Source organism: Frieseomelitta varia, unplaced genomic scaffold, assembly GCF_011392965.1.
Source record: "Frieseomelitta varia isolate USP_RPSP 00005682 unplaced genomic scaffold, Fvar_1.2 scaffold_212, whole genome shotgun sequence".
NCBI lineage: Eukaryota > Metazoa > Arthropoda > Insecta > Hymenoptera > Apidae > Frieseomelitta > Frieseomelitta varia.
Window position 1 is genome coordinate 332,202 of NW_025109884.1, and position 26,337 is coordinate 358,538.

The 26,337-nt window shown below is 37.7% G+C and overlaps 3 protein-coding genes across 12 annotated transcripts in view; 1 reads left to right on the forward strand and 2 right to left on the reverse strand.

Annotated features, from left to right (window-relative positions):
* Positions 1-4,269: 4,269 nt before the first annotated feature.
* On the reverse strand, positions 4,270-9,233 carry LOC122527159. Its single transcript, XM_043651096.1, has 4 exons — positions 8,251-9,233; positions 7,719-7,788; positions 4,533-4,814; positions 4,270-4,463 (listed from the first exon to the last, which is right to left on the reverse strand). The coding sequence occupies exons 1-4, from the start codon at positions 8,255-8,257 to the stop codon at positions 4,439-4,441; spliced, it is 384 nt and encodes a 127-aa protein (XP_043507031.1). The 5' UTR covers positions 8,258-9,233; the 3' UTR covers positions 4,270-4,438.
* Positions 9,234-10,446: 1,213 nt separating this feature from the next.
* On the forward strand, positions 10,447-13,309 carry LOC122527156 (xyloside xylosyltransferase 1). The gene is made up of 3 exons (XM_043651090.1): positions 10,447-11,176; positions 11,244-11,717; positions 11,780-13,309. The coding sequence occupies exons 1-3, from the start codon at positions 10,793-10,795 to the stop codon at positions 11,984-11,986; spliced, it is 1,065 nt and encodes a 354-aa protein (XP_043507025.1). The 5' UTR covers positions 10,447-10,792; the 3' UTR covers positions 11,987-13,309.
* LOC122527152 overlaps positions 12,514-26,337 on the reverse strand; it is an 84,078-nt gene continuing 70,254 nt past the window's right edge. For 6 of the 10 annotated variants that reach the window (XM_043651076.1, XM_043651077.1, XM_043651078.1 and 3 more), the window contains 11 exons: positions 25,853-25,997; positions 24,778-24,864; positions 24,432-24,558; positions 21,164-21,525; positions 20,686-20,968; positions 19,982-20,404; positions 17,348-18,397; positions 15,715-16,859; positions 15,393-15,490; positions 14,227-15,325; positions 12,514-13,978 (listed from right to left, as the gene is read on the reverse strand). In XM_043651076.1, coding sequence (XP_043507011.1) covers positions 13,961-13,978; positions 14,227-15,325; positions 15,393-15,490; positions 15,715-16,859; positions 17,348-18,397; positions 19,982-20,404; positions 20,686-20,968; positions 21,164-21,525; positions 24,432-24,558; positions 24,778-24,864; positions 25,853-25,997 — 4,837 coding nt within the window. In that variant the 3' untranslated portion in view covers positions 12,514-13,960. The remainder of the gene's footprint in view (positions 13,979-14,226; positions 15,326-15,392; positions 15,491-15,714; positions 16,860-17,347; positions 18,398-19,981; positions 20,405-20,685; positions 20,969-21,163; positions 21,526-24,431; positions 24,559-24,777; positions 24,865-25,852; positions 25,998-26,337) is intronic. The other 4 variants (XM_043651084.1, XM_043651074.1, XM_043651075.1 and 1 more) reach the window with 3 other exon arrangements.

Sequence of the window (26,337 nt, forward strand, 5' to 3'; positions counted from 1 at the left end):
AATGTTCGATACATATGAAATTAATTAAACTGTGATATGAAATCAAGGATTAGAATGTAGAAAAATTATCATATACGTTATTTATTCATTATAAATCTAGGGAGATAGATAGAAGCTATAGTCGTCGTTGTTATAATTTTCATTATTACTGTGCAGGTTGATTATTTCACTTCGTGAATTACTTTTCATATTGCTTCATATATAAATGAAAAGAAATATAAATTTAGTGAAACGTATCTCCTCGCAATCGCGTATCAAATTATATAAATATCCACGATCTAATTAATTCTGGAAATATCTTTCAGAAACTTTTTATAATTATTACTCGAGATAAGTTTCTTTGAAAAGTCACGTCGGTGGGTGGTAAGCCTCGTTTGCTTCGTCCTATGGTAATTTCAATTAGCTAAAAAAAGTATATTGAAGTCCACGCTGGTGGCCGAGGCCGTTTTACCGATTTGCCGATTCGGTCACTAGGTTTTCTGCTCGTATGTCTCCCGGTAATCCACCGAAAGGGACGTCCGAACATCGACCAGGGCTACGTATCTAAAAACTTCGAACTCTGAATCAGCCTGATGTCACTCTGGTAAAATTACTTCCGAACTTCCGAGAAGGTTGCATAAATTAGAGGTAAAATTCGCAAGATAAAATAAATCTGCTTAAGGACGTGATGAACGTCCCGCATCGATATTTATTCATTTGTGTTAATATTTCAATATTTGCTCGTGGTTTCGTCTAGCCTCAGCGCGATTATGTACACTTGTTGCAAGAAACTTTTATGTTATAATTGTTACTCAACTGGTTTCTATTCAATTATTTTTCTATCCAACAATTTATTGAAATAAAATTATTTATTGTTTAATGAAAAAGTAAATTTGTTTTTTATCAAATTAATAAATTTATTGTTTAATAATATATTAAGAAATTGAAACGGTGCAGTTTCAATGAATGCACGTGCTGTTTTAAAAAGTGTGTAAGACAAATGTGATACATTATTGATATTTTAAAAAATCGTCAATGTAACATCAAATATATATATATTTTTTTTTCTTTTATATTTTATATAAATATATTTTTTTTAAACAAAAATGTGGATAACAATTTAGTTTCCATATGTTGCGAGATAGAAGCTATCAAGTTTCAATATCTCTCGCGATGAAACGAGAGAAAGAGAGAAATATTTTCAGCGAAAGTTATTCGACTCGTTTTTGTGAACGGAACAATTTTTCTACAAATAAAGTTACTTCCATGGGATCTCTGGCTTTCTACGATGTACACACTTTATTCCAAATGATTGTGGTATTGGTTTGAAAGATATATTTTGCACTGTACGGAAATGAATGAAATGTGACATGTGATTAGAAACGAGAATGATAAAGATAAATATTGAGAATAATAATAATAATAATAATATATAAAATAAATGAACAAAGAAAGGAAAAAATAAATTATTAGTAAAGTAAATTATTAGTATTGTAAAACAATTTTCACATAAATGAAATTTTTAGCATTATAATGTTATGGCCTTGGTGTTGCATAGATTACTATGACTCAATACTAGAAACAAACTTTCCTCGTTGAGAATATTAAAAATGTCAAGTAGATCAATATCGTTCTCAAGCCGTGGAGAAACAATGAGAATTTCACATTTCGAGTTACCCTTGACAATTAAAAGGACACGAATTTCCACGAACGTTTGAAACAGAATATATTCTCGAACAGTAGAAAATTATGTGGAAACACGAGTTTCCATGAAACAGTTCGTTCAAAAACAAATTCCATAGAAACAAAAAAAAAAAAAAAAAAAATAAATAAATAAAAGAGAATTTCACGCTCGAGTCGACTCCGTGTAAAAATTTACGAATTTATAAAAAAAATACGAGGCTACTTTATAACCTGAAACATGAAACTCATTCGAGGATCCCGCGTTTTTTTGCTGCTCCCCCGAGAATTGCAACGCCTCGCGCGAAAACAGAGAGAAAAAAACATCTCTCCATTAAGGGTAAGAGCTCGGGCGTTTCAGCCAGATTCAGTGTTCTCACGAACTTCATGCGACTTTTTGCCTCGTTCGTTACATCGAGCGCAACGAGTATGTAGTTCTTGCCGTTCTGTCAAACGCAAGATTATCCCTAGTTTTTCGCTCGGTGTCGTTTGGAACGTCCGTGTTTCACTGAACTGCCGCGGAGAGACGCTGTGTGCCGTTTCCGCCACGTGACTCCCCCCACCATCCGGATTGGTCGTCAGGGGAGGGGGAAAGCTTGCTTCACGCGCGTGCAGATCTCTCCTTATTTTTGTCCCGATGAACGCATTCGGGGATTTTATGCCGCCACGTGTTGAACAGTCTCGTTTCGAATAAAAATATTTCGGGTGAATTTGAAATCTATCAAACTGGGGACGGGCGTATCGTATTGCTTGTTACAGTGACATTGAACGTTTGACATTATATATATATATATATATAAACGTACGAAATGTACGTGTGCATATTTTGTGTGTGTTTACACGTTTGTAAAATTTTCAGATTGTTGGCTGTTTTTTTTTTTTTTTTTTTAAATTTCTAGCGATCACGAATGATTATTGCATACTGGGTTTGTGTTCCCGACGAGTTATAATATTTCGAATACATAATTTATTAATATTGTAACTGTTAATATATTATTAATTTATTAATATTGTAATACAATTTATTAATATTGTAACTGTTAATATATTATTAATTTATTAATATTGTAATACAATTTATTAATACTGTAACTGTTAATATATTATTAATTTATTAATATTGTAACTGTTAATATATTATTAATTTATTAATATTGTAACTGTTAATNGTTGTCTCTTCTTTTTTCTTTTTTTTTTCCTTTTTTTTTTTGTTTCTCAAGATTATCATCCCTTGAAAACGATGATAGGTCGCGGACTAGCCTGAAATGAAATATGCGGAGCAATGCAATTGACGTTCACCGCCGCAAACTGTGTGCAACGACGCGACACTGAAATGCGGCCAATCGACGGTCTGACGTTGAAAAGAGACCAGGGCGGAGAGGGAGAAAGAGCCGCAGACAAAGAGAGCACAGGGGTGTAACAGGGACAATTGCCAGGAGAAAGAAGAGAAATGACTGGGCAGAATAAAAAGAGGCGCCTCGAGAATGTGGGAAGACAGAAAGAAAAAAAGGAAATTTTTCAAGAGATTCGCTCGAGAAAAATATTTAAATATCAATATATACATGTCTGCGTTGTTGCATAATTAATTATGATTTTAACCATCTTATCTGATAGTCAAAGTTTGTCTACAAACTGGGAAATGAAAATTAAAATAAAATGAAATTCATAAAATACCGATGCGATTGTAATTTAAGAACCGGTTTGATTACATGCATAGTATAATATCAACATCAATACTTAGAAACCAATTATCTTTCACGTAGCTGTGACTTGGAAATCACAATTACTGAATTCTGCAGTAAACTACAATACAAAAGCCAATTGTCTACAGACTGTTACAACTTGGAGTCCGCTGGATGCTGTAACTATATAAATTGATCATTATCTAAACGCTAATTGTCTTACAACACTGAATCTAATGTTCTATCTTGAAGTAACATTATCGTATACCATTCGACATCAAACAAAAGACCCCAATTGAACCAACAGTACCTAATCCACGGAGAACCTGTTCTTATCCTGACCAGCCACCTAAATTAGCCCAGCGAGGAGGTAATAGAGGAGAAAAAAAAAAAAAGCAAAAGGGAGGGAACAGAGGACATACAGGGGGAGAGGACTTCCGAGTCCCCTTTGCTGGTTGGCACTTACTGGTGGTGCCCTGAAGTCGTCCCACTGGCAGCCACGTGCCGAAGCGTGCCAACCTTTTGTCACAAACCTCGGTCTCTCCTTCGATCCAACGGGGGGAGGATCGTCGAGATTCAACGTGCTAGGACACGTGTACCAAATAGGCTTGGTGACCCAAAGCCTGTTTGCCCCGACCAAGGACCACCGGTAGTGACGGTCCGTGGCAGAATGAAGCGTGCGGTTCTTGAGCTGCTCTCCATTGGGAGGATCAAAGGCACCGGGAAAATTAAATGGTTAACACGTTTCGACTCCGTGCTATCTTTCATCTCCTTTCTTCTTTCTTGCATCTTAAACAACTGTGTGCATTAAGCTTGATCAGTGACACATTGATTAATTTCACATCTAATCTAATTTACAATTTAAGGTGGTGGATCTTTCTGATCTTTAAATTTACTCAAGCCACGACGACTCAAGTTACCTCAATAATTACATTTCTGTCCCGAGTGTGACTCTTCCCAAACTATGGTTTCACATTGATTCTCGTGCAATTTGTAATCTTCGATTCTCCGCTTTATAATCCTTGGATCCTTCTCTCTCCGCTTGTTGTCAAATCAATCTTAACGGGCAATCCCTCCGCCTCTCCGGCCTGAAAAAGTCATCGTCGGGCGCGTTGAAACATCCTTGAAACAGAACCACGAAGAATTGACTATGATCCCGCAGTATCGAAGCTCTGTCGTTGCTTTTTCCACCTCTGGTGAAATTCACCAATCCGCGCGATGGTCCGCACGCGTTGAAGCTGTCGAGCGGAAACGTCGATTTCTCGGCGCCGGTTATCGGCGTTCACCTTCGGCGATGGAGGGCCCCCGTTGATTGGCATAAAAGGTATCCGTTCGTCGCGACAGAGCGTTGCGAAAAATGGAAGAGCCTCGGTTTCGGTGTCAGTGAAGACAGAATATGAAAGACGGTGTCGAGGAGGCACGAACACGGCCTGAACGCAGAGACGGACGTCCGTTCGATTCAATTTAGCTCGGCTGCGTGCAGATGAAAAAAAGAGGCGGCGTCAGTTTCGTTGAAGAGCCGACGAGGAAAATTCTGACCGTTATATCGATTCCCTTATTAATTCCTTGCTGGTTTTGTAAGGTAATCACTTGCCAATACTGAGCTAATTAGTATTGGATAGAATACTTGAATTGGGTATTAAATAAATTAAATATATTGTATTAATAAAATGAAGATTAATATTAGGGTGATTCTGAAGTATATATATATATATACCTGTATATATGTAGATGAGACTTGCATAATCAAAAAATTGTATTCTACTTTTCTTTTATCTTCTCGTGAAGACATACTCTATATATTCGTATATAAACTGAAAATAACAAGAATTGCAGATATGACAATATATTGACAATCTGAACAAAGTAAGTAATTTACTTAAATTATTAAATTAACAGAGCAGTAATTTACTTAAATTATACTTGCTAGTAAATATATACTTATACATTTATTAATACTTATGTCTAGTAATTCAAGTAGTGTTTTTAATATATTAACTGTGTTTAATATTTACTAAAAATATATTTAATATATATTATATATATCATCTATCCAAATTCACTTTACATTTCTTCTTTAAATTACATTTTCTTCCACAGACCCTTGCACTTGCCCAATCTTAATCACTTATACCAGCTGTACAAGCTAAATTAAAAGCTGAATTTAAATTAGCCCTTCTGTGTCATTTTTAATTACAAGTTCCTTCTTAGTAATTTCTCTCTAACAACTTTCTGATTAAAAATCCTTGAATTTTAAGCAATTATGAAGAAATAATTTTAAGCAATGAAGAAATTTCCAGGAAACACTCTATTGATAACTTTCTTCACACATTCTCAACCATTTTAAGGAACTCTTTCTGCCGAAAAAAAAGGAAAGTAAAGAAAGTAAAGAGCATGAAAAAAAAAAAGGAGACTATAATGGTAGTGGGAGCGTTACGGAAAATTGGCCGTGCAAATGCTGCTTAACGTTGTCGATATAAACATACACATCGGAATTAATGATACACCGTTTAGTTACGCGTCAGTTGATTTTCCCAGGGCACCGCTTTTGTGCCTAATAGCAGACCGGGGGAAGCGGCCCATGGGGCACCGTGACCCGCCCGCCTCGGCGCGCTCTTCAATATGTCACTGTGGCTAATTTTAGGGGCACACTGTCGACCACCGGCGACAAAGTCGATTCCTTTCAGCAAGTTCACGTCCTGTGACCGATTTTCAGCCGATTTGTTTGCCTCGTTGAACCTCTTGAGAATTTTATCTTCATTTTGGATGATATGTCTGTCTTGGAATGATGATGACAGAGATTGATGCATTTGATTGTTGAAAAAATTTGTTTGGAGGTACAGAACATTATAGTAAGTAAATTTTATCACCGTTGAGGAGAATTAATTTAAATATTACATTAGCAATCAAATCTTCAGAAGTTAATAATGAAAACTCTGTTGTAGATGAACATTAAAATATACTATTGGTTAATAATTTGACATTATTAGTACAGATATTAAAAATTTGAGATTTTTAAAGATCTTGCTGTAAAATTCCTGCAAAGTTATTCTTTAAACGTATTCATAACATAATTTAGTAGATACTATTTTAAGTTCAGATTTATCGTTTCATTTTCTTTCTATGTCCTGTCCTGACTAAAAAAAAAAATGAAAATTGCATTATACAAAATGAGTGAGTCAGGTTCAACTCGAAATCACATCGAAAACAATCATCTTCATGATGACAATGGATTATCAAATAACGATGAAGCACGTCCAGATGTAAACGAGTCAATATGTTACATAATTGTCAGACCAGTTAATTACCTCACTCCAGGCTGTATCGTTCCGATCTTGTCTCCCTGGCGAGATAATAAATGACAAAAGATGATATCGATTTTCAGAATTAAAACACCGCTGCTGGTCCAGAGCATATCCGCGGACACAATGAAAACAATGGAAAGGGAGTATTTAATTCAGCAATTCCTATGTTTTTCCAATTTGGTTCTATCGCGATATTTTTATTTCATATTTCACGAGTATGATATTCTCTCTGTAATTTTTATTGCTTATTTTTATTTCAGTCATTTTATTTATTGCCTGTTTACCTTTATTTTTCATGACCTCTCTGAAAATATTGAATTGAAATACAATACTCTACCGTTCCCTTTTTTTCTTTTTTTTATAAACCATCTCATGGAACATTTAAAATTTTTAATTTCTGTTATTTTTCTTCCACCACATTTCGTCACAATAAGTGCAGGCTTCCCAAAATTCATTAAATTACAACCTACAGCAGCAGACATACTTATTGTATTAAAAATTATTTTACATTTGTTCCTGAATTTTCAGTTTAAATATTAAGAAACTTAGCTCTCTAAAAAAAAAAAGAAAACTCTTCTCACTGTTGTGTTCATTGCCATCAAGTATAGCTCTCAAATCTCTTCTAAATTATATAAAAAAAAATTCCTCCATCCCAACGCTAGTGCTGGAGCGAAAACTAGGAAAAATGATTCGCACGTTTCCGGGAACGTGAACTGGCGACAACAGGATCGATATCCAGCCGAGAGATCCCATCGATCGAGGAGGCAATTAATTACGGAAGATGATCGGTAATTAACAGTAACTGGAGCCGGATAACGTTCATACGGCACGCTGATATGGAATATACGACGCGCCACGGCTGTGGTTGACTCTTTATGGTGGGGTGTGCTTGTGACGTGAATTATTAGCCCTTCGGCCCTCGAGACAGCCTCCGGGGGTAGGTTCGCGAACGGGCGTGGCCTAGCCGGCAGGCGTGGCCCCAACGCCACCCTCGAAAAACCACCAGCTACCCTCTCTCGTGCATCGGGATACACGAACCGAATTGATTCCGTACAGATTTTCTCCTTCTTACTGGGTTCTCCTTTCTTCTTTCTGGATGAAGATCTGACTGTCTTTCGTCAAATTGACGGTCGCTTCGCGCCCTGCAAAAAGGCATAAATTAGATTGGATAGGGGGATTTGATTTTGATTTAATTGATAATTTGTTTAATTTTTGGAAATGACAGATTAAAGTGAGAAAGTATGGATTGGGAAATATTGAATTTAAAGAGTGCCTTAAGCGTTAAATTATCGTTAGGAGAGGAAGATTGAAGCTCTAGGATATCTGGGATAGTAATACAACAAAAATTAGAAAAGAAATGGCAAATATTGAATGTAAAGGATATTTCAGTTACATCTAATTGAAGTTGACAATTTTCCTCAAAAAATGGACTTACGTCTGAAACTTTTGCAAATGTATGAATGTTTTCAGAGGAAATAATAAAATTATAAAATGATGTCAATGAAATTACTCGCGAAACAATTTTTGAAACAAAAAAGCTACTAAATTCCTGTAGAAATGAACCTTCCATTCCCTTAATCATCAAAAATTTCACACAACTCAACTGATCATTGATTTCCAAATCCATCAGGCAACAATCTCACCCCTCCTAAGGCTTCCTAAACATTCCAAAAGCCGCAGACAACAGCCTCTTCTAGTAGAAGAGACCGCGATTCCCGTGTTCGACGAAATCATAGCGGAAGTTCCACTGGTTCTTCGGTGGTTTCCAGCATCTTCCCCCCGAGACGAGCAAGTCGTACAAGCGGCAGAAGAGCGACGGGAGGCTGGAGGAGGGAAACAGACGCAGAAAGGGACGGGACGTAGCGTTGGAAGGGAGGAGAAGCTTCGCCATCCTCCCAAAGCTCTGTGCCAGCGTTTGTACAGTGGTAATGGGCTGTCAGAAGCAGACGTTCGCTGCTCGTGCCTTATATACCAACACCATTACGCTGCTCTTGGGTCGGTTCCTATCGGCTTGCTCGTATTATCAACCCCTCTGATTGCGTTCGCCTCGTCTCTCCCTTCTGTACCGTTCCTTCATGGCTCACCCTCTTCGACCGCCTTCTTCGATAACGTCTTTTCATTGCTACCATAGCCAGCCAACTCTGGGTACAAATGTCCGGGTTTAGAGAAAAATTCAGGGATCAAGGAATACCTGAAAAGGTGATGTTTGTTAATTGGTTGCTTGGTAAATGAAAATATGAGAAGTGAACGATATCCAGCAGTTTTTTTCTTTTTGTTGCTCTCTTTTATTGTGATTTTTTCCAAGTTTCTTGGAAATCTGCTTTCTTCCCCTTCTTCTTGTAAGTAAGAATCAACGCTATTAATTTTCCATTCTCTCATATTAGTATCTTCTATTGTTAATAGAACAAATCTTCCATTTTGTAATTACTATTCAATCTTTCATCTTGAAAATCATTTCCAAGTAACGGAATAAACTGAGTAACACGTAAATTCAAATTATGTTCCATTAGATTCTATTCTTAAATTCATTTCCTACTACAAATGTATTAAATATTACATTTATAGTAGAAAATAGTACATATATTTCTATCTGCTATTACTTTGTCGATATTGATCAATGTAACTTTTACCCAATTGTAACCAAAATTTTGTAAATTCAATTTCAACTGAATTCAATTATTCGAGGATAGAATTATCGTCCACCATATAAAAAAAAAAATACACGACTTGCTATCATAAGTACATTTGTCGTGAAAGTCATACAAATGATGGTGAAAAATCTGATTCTGAAAGAATAACATTCGCGAGTGTGGCCGCTTTTTCTACTCTTTGTTTCGCGCAGCTGTCTTGTGTTATGCTGCGTTATTTTCCCGGATCTGTTTGGATGTGAGAGGAGTGAAAATCCTCACTCGGAAGTTCGACTGGTGCCACGTGTTTATCGACCATCCCCCGACGTGCCTTTCCCTCCCGCAGTGATCAATACTGCGAGAGGTCTTCTGCACAGGACAGGCAGGTTGCTGGTCCAGATTTCAGCATGGGAGGCAACACGTATAAAAAAGGCGTAGCTTCGTCGATGCAAGTTCGCCGATCTCGGTGCCCTTGAAAATTTTCCACCCTCTGTCCATTTCTTATTGTCGATCAATTCTTTTCTCGAATCTTCGATAAATCTTTCTCGATTTGTCTTTCCTCTTTTGCTACATCTTCAAAAAAAAAAAGAAAAAAAAATGAATCATACAATATTCGAATCATGGAAGAGAAGGTTATCAATTGTTGCAACAGAGATGAAAGATCATTAGAATTTTTCATTAATTTTGTATTACGTACTTGTGCAATATATACCTTCATTTTTAAAACCATTTTAATTTTCTGTTTCTAAAAATTGAATCTCAAACACGTTTTAGTAGCAGTTTTTCTTTTTTTTTTTTCGTATGTCACTCAAAAATCGACAAATCTAACGAAATAATTTGAATATTGATGTACTGAAATTAAGCACTAATTACCTCTGTGTAAGTGATGTCATTATACATGCAATCAGCGCCATCTAATAACAGTTATCGAAACTGTTTTGCACGCTCTCGGACTGGCGGAAACTTTTAAACTCGGAATACGTATCACTCGTTTCAATGACCATATTGTAGAAAATTTTATTTCTTAAATGCATTTACAATGCATTAACTGACACCTCAACTAATCGTAATTTTGCGATACACATTTTTAATTTTCGCAGATTTAAAATAATGGATCACGAATTATGCACTGTCGAGATGAAGAGTCGATATTTTTGATGCAGGTGGTAAAACTGCATCGGTAGTGTAGTTGTATTGTTTTTGTTTTTAATCGCAATATTACATTTGGTGTTTTTTTCTTTTCGTAATTTGCGATTTCTTTTACGCATTAATCAAACGTTTGTAATTTAATAAACGAACGTATACTTTTCTGCTTGATTATCTGCTCCGTTGTTATCAATTCTTTAAATGATTTTTACCAACTTCGACAAATATAACCTAAAATTTTGTCAAGCCTCAGTGACATAACCTATTAAAAAGATCAACATTCCATCGTTAACGCGTCAACAGATTACTTTTAACATTGAATTCTCACTAATTAGAGTGTACGAGGAGACCTTGAACATGATCGAATAATTAAATGCTCTTGTTAAGCAAGGTGCTCATCAACTTGACACTACTTGCTGTGATCCTCGTTCTGTTCTACTGCTATCAGACGTCAAATGGTATACGCTGGACGCATAACGATAAGGAGAATGCTTCGACCACCAAGTCGAGAAGCTTCGGCCAGGACGTTACGACCGTGTCCCTGCCAAGTGGCAACGATTACTACAATGTCTGGTGTATATTCACCAAAGTTGCCAGCAACTCTCCGATGAAACGAAAGTTTGAGATCTTCGCTGAATCTTTGCTTAAGTTGTCTTCTGTTGACATCGCATTCCACGTTATAACCGACGATGACAGCAAAAACGTTGCAGAGAAATTATTGGGCAATATCTTATTATCCACAGGGAAATTCATGAAGGTGGAGCAAAATAATTCCTCAAGAGTAATCTCAAGATCTTATTAATTTATTGTTCATTTCTTTTCAGGTGCAATATTATGACGTGCATGAACTAGCACTGCAACTGGCAGACATTGTGTCAGTCATGTCTCCGCACTTTAGCAGCAAGCCAGGAACTTACTACTCGGATGCGTTGTTTTTCTTGTCATTGGGTCTGCATCGGATAGCCCCGGTCGAGCAAAGTGTTGCGGCAATGTTCGACGCAGACACCAAATTTCGCAGAGACATCAGGGAGCTTTTTGACGAGTTTAACAGCTTTGGAAGCCAAGCCTTGTTTGGCCTTTCTCCTGAACTCACTCCGGTTTATAGACACGTTTTGTATTTGTATCGCAACAAGCATCCCGACACGTTATTCGGAGAGCCCGCTAGTTCAGGCGGTTATTCTGGATACAACAGCGGGGTGGTACTTTTTAATCTCGATAAATTAAGGAACTCGTCTGTTTACGATTCGATCATGAAGAAAGAAAAAATTGACGCAATGACAGAGAAATATCACTTCAAGGTAATGAATACAATCTATCGAGCAACGATTCTGAAAATGCTATGTTTCTCATGTGTTTGCAGGGTCACTTGGGAGATCAGGATTTTTATACCCTCTTAGGGATGGAAAAACCAGAGTTAATTCACACTATTGACTGTGGATGGAACAGGCAGCTGTGTACGTGGTGGAGGGACCGTGGATATGCAGACGTATTTGGAAATTATTCTAAGTGCGATTCAGAAACAAAGTTGTGGCACGGGAATTGCAACACTCCCATACCTGATGATTAATCGTGTAAAATCAAGGGCACAGTTATTATAATTACTGTTAGTGCAATTGCAGAGATTTAAAAGTAGTACCTGTTGCTATTTGAACATGTTATCAATTCTGGAATCTGTGATTCTTCGGTGGCAATATATATCTCATCACGGTGGCAATATTAATAAGAAAAAGGAAAAAAAAAATTACATTAGTTGCATTAAGATTTTTCTGTAGGTATTAGCTTTGTACGTTATATATTTTAAATATTATCGTTATATCATTAAAAATAATTAAAAGTATTATTTTTTGACTTTATACCAATTGACATTTATAAACGCGAGGTTGGTGCTATTTTTCTAATTGTAAGTATAGACGTGAAAAATTGAACAATGATGAAGCAATCCAATTTCTACTATTGTATTTTCCTCAAGAATAAAGTATTTATATGAATTTTATACTTTCTATTTGTTCAGAAGTTCTTCTTGAAATATTTTGTTAAATAAAAATCAGCAATTCTTTTTTCTTTATTTTTAATGGAACTAAATAACAACATATATAAATAGAAGTGTCGCTGTAATATATTTTTACGCAAAGAAAATAATATTAAATACAGTATTAACACATTATATGGTATTTACAGTACAGAATACACTCATCCATGGTGTGACTACCCCATCTGCCATAAAAATATTTGTCTATAATGATCATAATCCATAAAACAAATATACATCATATCAGATTTGTTAATTAACCATAGTCTTTTAATTGACTTTTTTTTACAATAACACTGTTAATATTGTATTAACAAACTCAATGTGTTTTTTCCGCATGATTGCTAAAATTTCGCTACAAACCAAAAACTTTTCTTGTTTTTAACCAAAAGCAAAAAAAAAAGTGAAAATCAATTATTAAACAAATTCTTCGTTGTTTTCTACGAACACATGTTAGAATGTTCTTTGAATTTCGTTAATACAAACTCATTGATGAATACAAACTCATCATTAATATGATTTTCAATCTATACAACTGACCAGATTTTTCTTCCTTTCTCTCCCTCCCACTCTTTTTTTCTCTCAAAAAAAAAAAAAGAAAAAGAACCGAAAAAAAAAAATTATCTTTCATAGTTAAGTTAAACACACACCTTAACAACATCTAAATTCGTTGTACAGTACGTAAAATAAAAGATGTCACCTTTGGTCCCAGTGATAGAAACTTAATGTTAATCGTAAAGAATAGGAAATGTTAGTCAACACTGACTCAATCACTCAGACCTAATCTGTATATTCTCAACTCTTTTTTTCTTTCATTTTAGGCTAGATTAGGATCGAGTGACTGATTGAAGAATAAAAGAAGAAACAGAAAAGAAAAAAGGAAAACTTAACAAGAATTGCGTAGACTGCATCATACAATGAGCAACAACGTTTCAAAAACGAACCTAAGCCGGTCCATTGACTATTTGGACACAAAAATTACGACGTTCCTCTTACTTTGCTTTAAAAAACCTAAACGATATGTACATCATCATCGATTGAGTTTTTTCTTTTTTTTTTTTTCATTGACAACTTTCCTTTCCGGTTGTCTCGATTTTTTTTTTACACACAGTATTTACACATGAACGACTAACGTGGTCGTTATTTTTTCTTTTTCGTTTTTTATAGATTACTAACCAGCGAACTATCAAGGGAATGATTTCGACAAAAAAAAAAAGAAAAAAAAAAGAAAAAAAAAGAAAAAAATTGGTTTGACAACTGACGAGAAAGTCTACTATAAAAATACGGGACAAACATGGGATGGTCCTTCGATGGTGAATTAAAAAGTATACAGAAATAGATCTTTTTGTCCCGCCTATTATATCGACGATTGTCAAACGCTGCTTTTATCACTAAGACTGTACGATTTAAAGCACCAGAATATCTCTTCAGCAGTAATACATCTTCGGTCGTTAGTTTCTCTCTCGACTTTTTATCCTCGGATAGGAACGTTTCCTAGTTATTGAAAGGCAGTTAACATCTTCCTGCAGCCTGTAACCATAAATTCTCATGTTAGGTATTTTTACCAGCCAGCTTTTCCCTTCTAATTCTATATTCCGTGCGCATTTCATGAAAGTTACTTCGACTATTGGATGTTCCCTACTTCTCAAATGAGGAAAAATCCTCATTTACCACGCACTTTAGATTCAGAACCACATCACTTTTTTTCTCGGGGATCATTTCTCTGTGATTAATTTCCCCATTGCTCCTTAGATTTTTCTCAACTAATAGATGCTTACGCTCTTCAAATTCTCGCGACCACCGAAGTTCCTTATCGACTCCAACAAAATGTCTCGTTGGTCAATTTGTATGGGCATCGACTTGGGTCTGGCACTTTTCAATGTCACGCCTGTTATCACCGGCATTGTGGGAGGTCTTGGAATGCCATTTGATTCTTTGGACGATCTTTTAGTACCATCCTCCTTCACTACCTCCTTCGAACCACTTTCTTTCATCGCGTTAACGTGATTTTCGTGACGTTGACCTCCGTCGATCTTTGTGTTCGAAATCTTAAATCCTTTCACAACAGGCAGTGGCTGACTTCCTTTCGCGTTCGTGTCATTTTTGAACGACAAGTTGCCTTGACTCTGCCCTTGAATGCCCACTACCGAAGTGAACCTTTTCAGCACGTTGTTCTGATGGCCATTCGTTAAACACTGATCCAGATTATGCCCATTCTGTTTATTGGTATCACTTTCCAATTGAGAATTTGAGCGTGAAATTGTACTGGCCCTTTTTGGCTTCGCCCGGATGCAAACATCTTGACCGAACGCTTTTGTCAACTCTCTGAAATTCACTGGAGTGGTGTCTATCACGCTGTCGTCCTGCTTGTTCTCAAGGAAGCTCTTTTTCAACTCTACTGCTGTTACAACCGGTCTGTCGTTAGTGACTTTTGGTTCTGAACTGTTCACCTTGTTTAATGCTGGCTTCTTGAAGCCAGTAGCTGTTGTATGAGTGATCAATTTCTTAGTCAAATCGTTCGGCTCCTTTTTCTCTATAATCTCGAATTTACTTTTCTGTATTTTAGTGGAGCAGTCGGCGTCTTTAAAAGAATCGACTTCGTCTTTGGAGTCACTTATATTGACGATTGTTCTGTTGCTCGCTTGTTTCACTCCGAATTTGTAGTCCGTGTCCATTTTTATCTGGACATTGACACTCGGTCGTTCAGACCAACTACCTAAATTGATCATAGGAGGTCCTGAGTAAGTGTATCGTTTCGTGTTCGTTTCTGGGATCGGTCTTTTGGACTCTACATCCTTGTTGCTTGGTGCCGTCTGAGACTCACGAGACGGAACTGCATTCGATTCGATCGAATGCACAATAGGCATAGTTTCGAATCTACCAAATAAATGAACCATTAATTATCATTAAATGTAAAAAGCCTTCAAAAGAATATTATACTCACTTCGTCTTTTCAGATAATACTGCATCGTTCGAATCTTTGGGCACATTTTCCTCCGCCTGTTGAGCATTTTTCAACTGCGGTAAAATGCTTTTTAGCACCTAAAAATAAATTGCTTGTTAGGATTAAGAGGCAATTTTTTATAAGAAGAATTTATTGTACAATACTTGAATATTTAACGAAAGAAATTTCCTATCTTTTAAAAAACTTTCTCAATATAAAACAAAATTAAAATAATACAAAAAAATATGATATAAAAGAAAATTGTATAAAAAGGATTAATGGATTAATTGATTAATGGAAGCTCAAGTTTAGAGCCAATTACCTGTACAGATTGCAGTTGCTTTTCTTTGGTAGGCCGCTTCAGAATATTATCCCGCCATTTCTCGTTAGTTTTAGTCGGAGTGTTCAAATTACTAATACTCGTTGTCTTTTCCATTCCAACGTCATCCATCTCCAGGTTCTTCTCGTTCTTAACACTTTCATCCTCGTGCATGTTCCCTCGGAAGTTGGGTTTGTCACACACGGATACGTAGCTCTTGGATCTCTGAATATTGCTCTTCTCGTTACCAGACTGCCACCTTTGCAGGGATTCCGTCGGTATCTTTGGTTCCAGCTTCTTCTCATTCAGTTCATCTTCTTCTGGCGTTGTATTCTTCTTTCCCTGTGACGTTCCAACACTGAATTCCTTCAGATTCTTGTCCTCATTTGAATTGCTCCTGTTCCTAGACAGAGTCGCGAACGACTTAACAAATCTCTGATTCTCCCTCGACTGCTCTACTTCCTCAAATATATTGAGATTCTTCTGCTTGCTGTAAGTCGTGATCGTAAAGTTCGACAACGTGTTATCCACAGGCGCGATTTTCGGAGTTGAGGGATTCAACAGCCTCCTGGAGTCCACCACGTCCTTTTGGGGCAAAGCACCTATTTTATTCTCCAGCTCGCAAATAACCTCCTTTCTCATACCGGACTCTAACTTTGGCTGTTTGAAGGATTTTGTTGGTGTGGTGTCTTTTCCTTGTCTGTCTATCTTCTCTGTGATCGTTTTTCTGTCTTTCTCGCTCGGATTTGAGATCAACTCGTTAGTTTCTGCGCCTCTGAAGGATTCTGGCGAGGGCGAAATCACTTCGAAGTTGTCGAACACAGGCGAGCCAGGATCTCTGAAGGCACTCGGAGGAGCTGGAAGTTGGTACTCCCAGTCTGTGACAGACAAGTCTTCGTCGGCTGCTGATACGTAGTCTGACGTGTCTTGCTGAGAGTTTACAGTCAGATTCGGCGAGCTCGTGTTCACATCAAAGCCTTTAGGATACTCGATGTTCTTGTTGCTCTTCTCATGTGTCTTCTTGGAAACATCTAGCGGCTCTGATTTGGTCTCCGCTGGAAGCACTGGTGTCTCACTGGATGGTAGAGAATTAGACAGGGTGTCGGATACTTTCTGAAGCAGCACATCGGTCTCCGACAAATTTGCGTCTGTAATCGAACATTTTCATAAGTCAGTGGATGAGGTCGTTGACACAAGCTCAAGTTTCAAGGAACTAGTTTCTCTCTAAAATGATCAAAACTGTGCAAGTAAGTCAGAAACGTCATGAAAGTTAGAATCTTTTCTTTTTTACATTCCGCCACCATTTGCAAGACGTCAAACAATTTTTCAATCACAGAGACTAATTCGAAATTCAAGTAAACCGTGAATGTTTATGTGAATCCGTTAAATATTGAAGAAATATAAGAAATATAAAAATTTCTGATACTCTGCTCAATCTTCGAGTTCGCCTAAAAAACGCATAAAAATCCACGGTCTAGACGTTAGTATGTAAGAAACTACATTAGTAACGACAAGGCTGAGAGGATGCTTCAGATCACTTTCACAAATCTTTGGCATTGTTATTTGCATTTAAAGTGACTCGAGAGCATAGAGAATTGCTTGAGGGCTTGTACAACTAGAAACAGAGTTGCCATACACGTTAATGATATGCAACATGCACCTGACGAACCCACTGCAACGCAGGATGATTTTTCTTCACCCACACCTCGAGACTCAGTATCATCCTGCTCCTCCAGTTGTGGCTGTTGTGCAAGATCTGTGTCAAACTCCCTCAACTGATCGGGCAACAAATTTGGATTCACATTCAAATTCAGGGCAAACGTGATATCCTCCGCGTGAGAAGTCAAGTGTCTCTTCTGTCTCTCCAACGTATTCACTTCAAAGTCGTTGGATTTGGACGCTGTCCGAGGAATCCGGGCCTTCTTCGGTTCCCACTCTTTACCCTGGGCAAGTGTGTCCTTGACGTTCAATGAGGACAAGTGGTCACACTTTGGCATGGTAGAGATCACAGCGCAGAGTTTCTTCTCTTGACCAGAAACACTTCTCGTCGAATCCACTGAACCTCGTTTGGTTCTCACCAACGTGGAATTCTGGTCTGAGCAAGCTTCCACATTCACTTCACTCTCGTTTATGCTCAACTTCCTGTTATCATCAGCTTTATCGCTAGTCGAAGAAGCTTCTACACTTGCTTCACTAGATTTTCTTTCTTCAATATCTCCATCATCAATTGAAGCAGCTTCTACACTTTCTTGATCCTCACTGATACTCAATTTTCTTTCATTGTTGGCTCTATCATCGGTATCATTATCAATAGGTTCAGTTTCGTTTTTTCCCTCCAAGACTACTAGATTGTAATTGAAGCTTCTTCCACTCTGGTATTCAGGCGTCATGAACACCTCGTCTTCGCTGGTGGTGCAATTGGAACAAACCTCCAGCATCTCTTCACCACCGACGAAGCTTCCGCAGCTGGACCTGACGCTAATCTTGCGGTCGGTGAGGTTGGAACTCGCGTCGTTCGTGAAACTTCCGGTACTGGGACGCGCAGGGACGTTGGACAAGCAGTCTACATAGCTGGAGTCTGAACTGAGGGTGGTTCTACTCAATGGGGAAGACGGTGCTAACCTGCGTTTCGACACCTCGGGCCGCACTGCTTTTCTAGGCTTGGGAAGCGGAACAGGTTCTCCAACTGTACTCAGAGGAAAAAGAAAAAGAAAAGGCCGTCACCAACAGGTCTGATTAGCAAGCAGATGAACGTGGTCGCTTCTGAGACAGAAAATTCTCATGCAATCTTGAGTAGAAAACTACAGTTACAGTGATAGTGCGACTATCTAAAAAAAAAACAAGCGTGCAAGATGAGAGTACTATTTCTACTGTACAGTCACATTCTTTCTTTGGAAAGTGTGCATTTACAAAAATTGGAACTCTTAATTACTAGATCTTACGGTTACAATGAAAATGAAATGATATAAATGTACACTTGGAGACGATAGTAACGTAATCGCCAATTATATATGCTGCAGTTCAAACTGTATTAATTAGAGACTGTAAAGGATTAACGTTTTAGGAACACTACTGGGAAAATGAATTTTATTTTATTCTACTCTCTGTTCATTTCGTGCATACAAATTCAGCAATAACGTAGGGGATGGTACCGATCATGTTTAAACAAATTCTCCGGCCCTGCTTTCCAGTATCGAATTCAACTGAACTAAAAATCTGTTCCAGTTTTCAGTGGACTCCTCTCGACTGACCAAACCTGGTGGAGGTGGCTCTAGGATACTTAGCTTCTTCTCAGACTCTAATCTACATTCACTGTGTTGAATAATAGGTAAAGAAGGTAATTTATCAACATCACTAGGAACAGTGTCTATGGTTGTCACTGGAATGTCCAATGGTTTAGTGGAAATTGCAAATATCTGGAGATTACTCAACGGAGGTGGCGACAGGTTGGACCTACGATTGCCTATCATTGAATTCTCAAACTGGACAGTATCTCCATCAACACTGGAAGAAATCGAACCGTCGTAACACTTCGTTGTACTGACGTTTCCTAATCTAGGTTGCCTGCTCGATTCAGAAACTCTATTCCTAGCGCAGAAACTCCTGGAACCCAATAACTTTGGCTTCTCAAAGGTGTTCACTATTCTAGTCTCTCTTAATTTACAACCGACTTGAAAGCTGGAACTATGCTTCAACGTTCTACTAGCTTGACATTTGTCCTCAGAGGTATAATTATTCACGTGTACTTTTTTAGAATTCAACTCACTGTCCAAGACAGCGCACTCTGGTATGTTCTTGATATTGGTCTCTATGTTATCCAAATTAACTAAAGTCTGCATCTTAACCAATCTACTTTGACACTTAAACGAACTCTGATTACAAATATCCTGACTACCGGAAAGACTGCGTACTTTGGCCCATTGTCTAGCCCTTGGAGCGACTATGTTGGAACAAGCAAAGCTTTGAGACTTGTGCAACTTAGCCCGCGACCTGACAGAATTATCGACCAACTCTGAAGAACTGACTCTGTATCTGGTGGATCTGTACTTGAAGAAAGAATCGTCGAGATTCTCGGACAATTCGCTGTTCCTACGCTCGGCCTTGCACTCCTCAATCTTCGCCTGCAACTTCAGTTTCTCCGGATCGAAGAGGCTCGTACGCCTTTTCACAGAATATGTCCCATCCCCTACGTGCTCAAAGCTGTTCGTGGACACGAAACTGTAGGAAGGAAGTTCGTTATCTATGCTACCGCAGCTGTGCACTAGCTTACCTCTTTTCCGCGGCAGTCTAGTAGAATCTACGGGAGCATCTTCTACGGGTGTAGGGTGTCCTGACTCCGTACTGGATAACTTAACGTTTACAGATCCGGATCTATGGCGCGGTTCACGGTCACACTTGTCGCTGTTCGATTCTAATTCCGCTTTTGAGCCGTCTGGCTTGGCGAAGTCGATGCTGGAGGACAGTTTCGAGCCGATCGTTGTCACCCCGATGTCCGAGCTGGCTTTCGGACGCTCTTCTATGTCCGAGTTCGCTTTGGACGAGGCGCCGATATCGGAAGGAGGCTTGGAGGGGTCCATGTCCGAGGTGAGAGACTCCTCGGAATCAACTATGCGTTCCAGCGCTTGGGTGGAGATGGCGGACGACAGAGGCCTGGTTACTGGCGGAGGAGGTGCAACCCTTTTCTTTCGTAATCCTGGAAAAATTCAACAAAATTCTCATTCATGGTGAAACTAAAATATATATATGCACACATACATATATATATATGTATGTATCTATGTATGTATGTATATAGTAACCAAAAGGGAGAAAGATAGAGAGATTCAATAGACAAACATCAAAAAAAGAAAAGAAATTATCTACGTCTACGATTTAATTTCTTTATACCATCAACCAATTTCTTCTACCAAACACAATTCAGGATAAAATTTATTAAAAAAAAAAACCTAAAGAGCTAAAGGAAAAGATTTACACCTGTGGAACTCAACGAGGTACTGCTAATTCCGTGACTAAGCGTACCAGGTACAGAGGCAAGGTTGCTCAAGCTCTTGCTGGACTGCGACGTTTGAGCTAATTTCCTGGGCATTTCCAATGGGACCTTGTTTCTCCTGGGCAAAGTTTCCGGAAGTCTTCCAGCGGAATCTGGATTGTCACTCAACACAGAAGCTTCGTGATAACCTGAACTGTCGCTGCTGTTGCGACTGTGACTGATCACCACCTTGTCCTTGCTCGAGTCTCCAGAGTTTTCTTCAGTACCCTGAAACAGTCGACACCATATCTTCCAATGGATGCTTTTCAAAACACTTCTTGAGATGCCTCTTATCAAAATTGTCTTAATTGAGAATGTGATTTATATTAGCACTTAGAAATGTTAAGACACTATCTATTTTTGACAGAATATAACTTAATCACAAAAAGAGTATGCATAATGTAGTGAAATAATTCTACGAACTTGGCTAACTTCTGCTTCAGCCTGAGCAGGCGGCTTTGGCGCGGGTCTTCGCTTTCTTTGAGGTCTGGTAGGCGGCTGCAATGGACTGATGCTTCTTCCAGTTTCGTCGCTCCTCGCCGGTGATGCACTGCGTCCTCCGAGACTGTCAGTACTCAACGAACCCTCTTTGGATTTTTTGAACACAAATCCAAAGACACCTTGCTTCGCCTGTTGCCTACGTCGCTCTTCCTGCCTTTGCAAAGCCATTATATCTTGAGTACTGAGCGCTGAGCCTAACGTTCTGCCTTGCTTAGCATACAAGGTAACTTCCTGGAGATGATAGTCCTGTAGGGCCAGCGCCAAGTCCAGCGTCTCTAAGCTGGCTGTAAAAAGACGCCAGTTTTTGGACTTTATATTTAATTTTCCCAGGAAATTTTGTTCTATGTTGGTGTAAACGTTCTTTACAAGACATCTTCAATAATCTGTACCATTTCATTTTATTTTTTATTCTTTGTAGGAAATTATATTGATATAGATATTGCTGATGCAACAGACATCTCTCTAGTAACATATCATCCTTTAATGAAAAAAAAAAAAATTTCCTAATAGAATCTCAAAAATCTACGAATATCTAAGAATCTATCTAAGAATAAATATATAAAATATAAAAGATATTTTTAATAAGTCTACAGTTACTTTAACAAAAGAAATCCAATAAAAACAGGTTTCCTATCAATTCACGTTTCCCTCAAGAGAGAAGCAGCCGTGCAAAAAGTAAACTAAAACTTGGATTAAAAATAATAGAGACACTTCAGACACTTCAGAGTATTCTATAAACGATAACTGTCCAAAGGGTAACTCCTCCCATTTGACCAAGAAAATAAATTAATATTAAATGCAAAGATTTCCTACAGACTCCCTTAATCAAAAAGAAGAAGACTCTTTCACGGGAAATAAAATGACTTTGATCCTCTGGGCCAAAAGGACAGGTGAATATAATACCTGACAATATTCTCTCCGCCAACAATGATCCTCTGAAGTAGATCAAAACCCTTTCCGACTCGAGCCAGTTGCTCCAAATGGCGGATCGCAGTCGAGGTGCGGCTTAGCGGCGCAAAAAGAGATTCTTCCAGGTCCAAGGGATCGGTAACAAGTGTAAGGGAGCCAGTGTTTCCGCGGGGACGACGGTGCCCGAAGAGCAACGCGAGGCATGCACGCTTAACGACTAGGAGTAACAAGTGGAAGAGCCGACCGGCAACCTTGCGATAGCGATCTTAACACAACTGGCTCGGTGTAACTAGCTAACTGAAATATCTCGTGCACCAGGCGCATAAATACACGAGATATATAATCGGCGAGTTACCGCCGGTGTTCGTAGTATCGGGAATAGGCTATGGAGGATGGCCGAGCTATTTACCAGCGAATCTGGTTATGTTCGGCTCCCAAGCCGATAATATACAGGGTGGTTCGTTTGAAATTGCCGTTTCGATGACGAAGATCACCAAGGTCAAGTCAGGTTACCACCCTTCATTCACTATTTGGTTTTTTTTTTTTCAAATCTCCTACTTGCAATTGTTACAATTTTACTATGTTTAGATCAGATTTAAATTTCAATTGGGTTGCTTGACTAAATATAGTCTCCTTTTTTGGTATCAATCTCAATCAAGATTGCGACCTGGCGAGAAAGAAATGAACAAAAACAGCTTCAAATTGAAGCGAATGGGACACCAAAGTGGTTCGTTGGCAAGGATAATTGGGCTTGTGGATGCAACCTCGGCGAGCAGATTCTCTCACGTTGTCTCTGTCTGTTGTGTCAGGAAGTAGTGACACGCCCCCCTCCCCTCCCCCCCGGGGAGAGAAAGTCATTTGCAGCTGCCTGAAACGTTAACTTAAGCTGTACAAGACCACCATTGACGAATTGTGGGAAAGAGCAAATAGAGCACGCGTGATAATTGCCAGGAGACATCCTCCAGAGATTCGAATTACAAAGAAATTAAGAGCGTGTTCCTAAAAGTCTGTGTCTTGTCACACACTGTTGGGAAGACTTTCATCTGGTGAACAGGAATGCAGAACGCCAAGAAAATTGGATTGGAACGTTCTTACATGCGTATGCACATGTATATATTTATACATGGATGATCTGGATGGGCTTCAGAAGCCATATTTTCATTTCAGCAAATCCAGCCAATGCACGCACGCGGCTACTGACTTCACCTCCCGAAATTTAATAGCAATTTCTGAAAATTGATGTTGATGTTAGTGAAGCAAATAGTGCCGCAAAGTACAATAATTGAATATGAAAGAATACTCTACGAACGTTTGTGAAAGTTTTTAAATGGGGCATATTCTTTCAAGAAAAGAACTATTTATTGATCTACGGCAAATATTTTACAAGTAATACGTGAGTTATCAGTGTACAATAATTAAATTAGAAAGAAAAAAATCGAATAATTACCACATGTACGGTAAGTTAAAAAAATATTTCTACCAAATAAAATATTTCTTAATTTATTGAGAGATGAGGATGAGATCAACCAACACACAGTTCAGCAATACTCTTCTTGATTAAGGAAGAGGTGCATTAATAAAAATACAATCACCCGACCAGGGAAACCTGTTGGGATTATATCTTGAAAAAGACAGGTTGGCCAGCGCCACCGGTTTAAATATCAAACGCAAATGGACGAATCTAGTTCCGTTTCAGTTGACGTTTTATAGATCAACGAGTATCCACCAATCGTCTGGCAAAATCTTATCAAACTGTTCAGCTCTGCGTGGGTAAACTTCAAATAATAAATCTTCACTCGGAGATCTTATGTAAACGTTTTAATTGCTTAACACAGTTCACCATACTGGTTGGATACTTCTCTAAGCCTTTAACGAGCCTCGGGTCAACGTTCCCAGCTTCTCTCCAGAGTTTCAGACTAGCTGATCGATGGCAATAGTTACAGGTAATAAACTTCTCATTGACAACTTTCCAGTTTCGAATATTAGATACTTAGGTGGTTTGCAACTTGAAAAGTCGAATTTCTAATTCGTTTTATTATCTTCTCGCTTTGAAATAAAATATATAAAATACATAAGCTTGTTAATGAGGATTTCTTAATCAGATATTTCTAGAAGCTGTTGGTCCCACAGTAGGTGTACAAGACTCCTCAATAATGAACTTATAATTCATTCTAATCTTCTTTATCTTATCATTTATAATTTAATTTCCAATCTTCTTTATTTTGTCATTCTTCTCCTCCTTATCTATCTATGTTTGTTTGTAAGTGTGCTAATTACTCACTTGGGTGACGCAGCTCGTACTTGTTCTTGTCTAAACCTTTTTCGCGGCACACTTGTTCCAAGATCTCACCCAGGTTCATCTTGGGACTGACTCTGGACACCCACAGTTGGTTTCTTGGTAAATGTACCTGTGACAATTGCACAATCATGATTTCTCCAAACACTTACTGATTATTTGATAAACTATCAGATATAGAAAATGGAACAATAAAACTGAGATGTTGAAATTGTCTGATGACAATATTTACAGAACACTTTGGCTTTAAATTTTGCTAGATTCGAGAGTATGTACAGTTTGATTACGAAATACGTGTATCTTTTTTTTCATTTTTTTTTTTTTTTTTTACCTGCAACCTAAAAGTGGTTTCAAATGGTTGATTAACCTGCTTCGCTTTCCTTGGTATGAAAGTGCCCTGCTTGGGTAACAGTTTTACCTGAAATCAATTGATTAAAATAAAAATTATTACAACTGGGAAGGAAATTATTAATACTGGCAGAAAAATTCAAATTGAAGAGTCATTTAATGTCAAAAAACTATTGATTATAAAATTACAAAATCACAGTAAAACCATTTAGCACTAGAATTATTAATTAATTACATTATACACAGATAACATCAATTTTTTAAAATTTTCTACGCCTTATCTGAAAAAACATAGAAAATACTAAAAATTTTCTGAAACATGTACAGCGAAATACTTCTGATTACAAATTAACAAGATTAGCAGAGATTAGAGAGATTCCTCAGAAAGAAACAACTCTACCGTCTCTTAGAGCTGAAAAATTACACGATTCATTGAATTCCAAGTCGTTTCCCCAAAATTATGCTATCCTCTCTCTGATACAACTTCAAATTGTAGTCCTTTAAAAAAGAATCTCACAGAACTTCTGCTTATTACTTTTTCAATGAAAAAATTCACTATTCTATGATTCATGATTTAATTTTCTCAATAATGTTTTTAAAATCTGTAGTAACTCGAAACATTTTAGTACTTTAGTACTTTTTTACATTTTCTTATAATACTGAAGTACATTCTTACATTTTTTCTAGCATCTTAGTATCCTAGTACTTTAATAATTCATTACATGAATACTTCTATTTTAGTAACTTGAGATCTTAGTATCCTAGTACCCTAACAATTTGACATTTGATATCTGACAAGGCTGCAGAGTATTTCAGTAACTTGACACTTGACGAGGCTCTAACATTATTTTAATAGTATTTCAGTAACTTGATACCTTTAGTACTTTAGTATCATAGTATCTTTCTAGATTGGACGCTGATATCAATCTCTCTTCAAATTTATAGTTTGAACATATAGTTGCACAAATTTATAGTTAGAATATCAGTTGCACGCTGCAACTGGATGACACATACTCTTCGCATGTTCGAGCAAATTTGATTATATCAATAAACAATACCTGAAGCGCATCCAATGCGCCAATTGGTGTATTGGGTTGATGAGGTAGAACCATCCCACGTTCTCCAATCGCTTGCAAAGTGTAACTGGAAGCTGTCAATTTGTGGGCCGTGGCGATCTGCACGAGGAGGTCCATCATCGGCATACTATGAACAAAAAGAAATCCGAAAGACCGTTCAGCGTTTGCTTTCGAGCATTTCTATGTTGTTGGGGGGCAATAAGTCATGCCACGTTGTTCCATACCGTTCTGCGTAGCGTCCACACTTCATAAATTTTATTCTTTCCAAAAAAAACTTTGAATTTCAATTATCTCAATGGGAATTGATAAAAATTTACTCTGTACGATAATTTAATAATTAGAATTCTTCTGAGAAACATTTTATTCAATATTTAGTCCAATATTAAAATTACTCCCCATCAATTTTCTGAATTTGCAGATTTTTGAAGTTCTCTCAATGTGTATATAACTGTTATAAACTTTCTGAA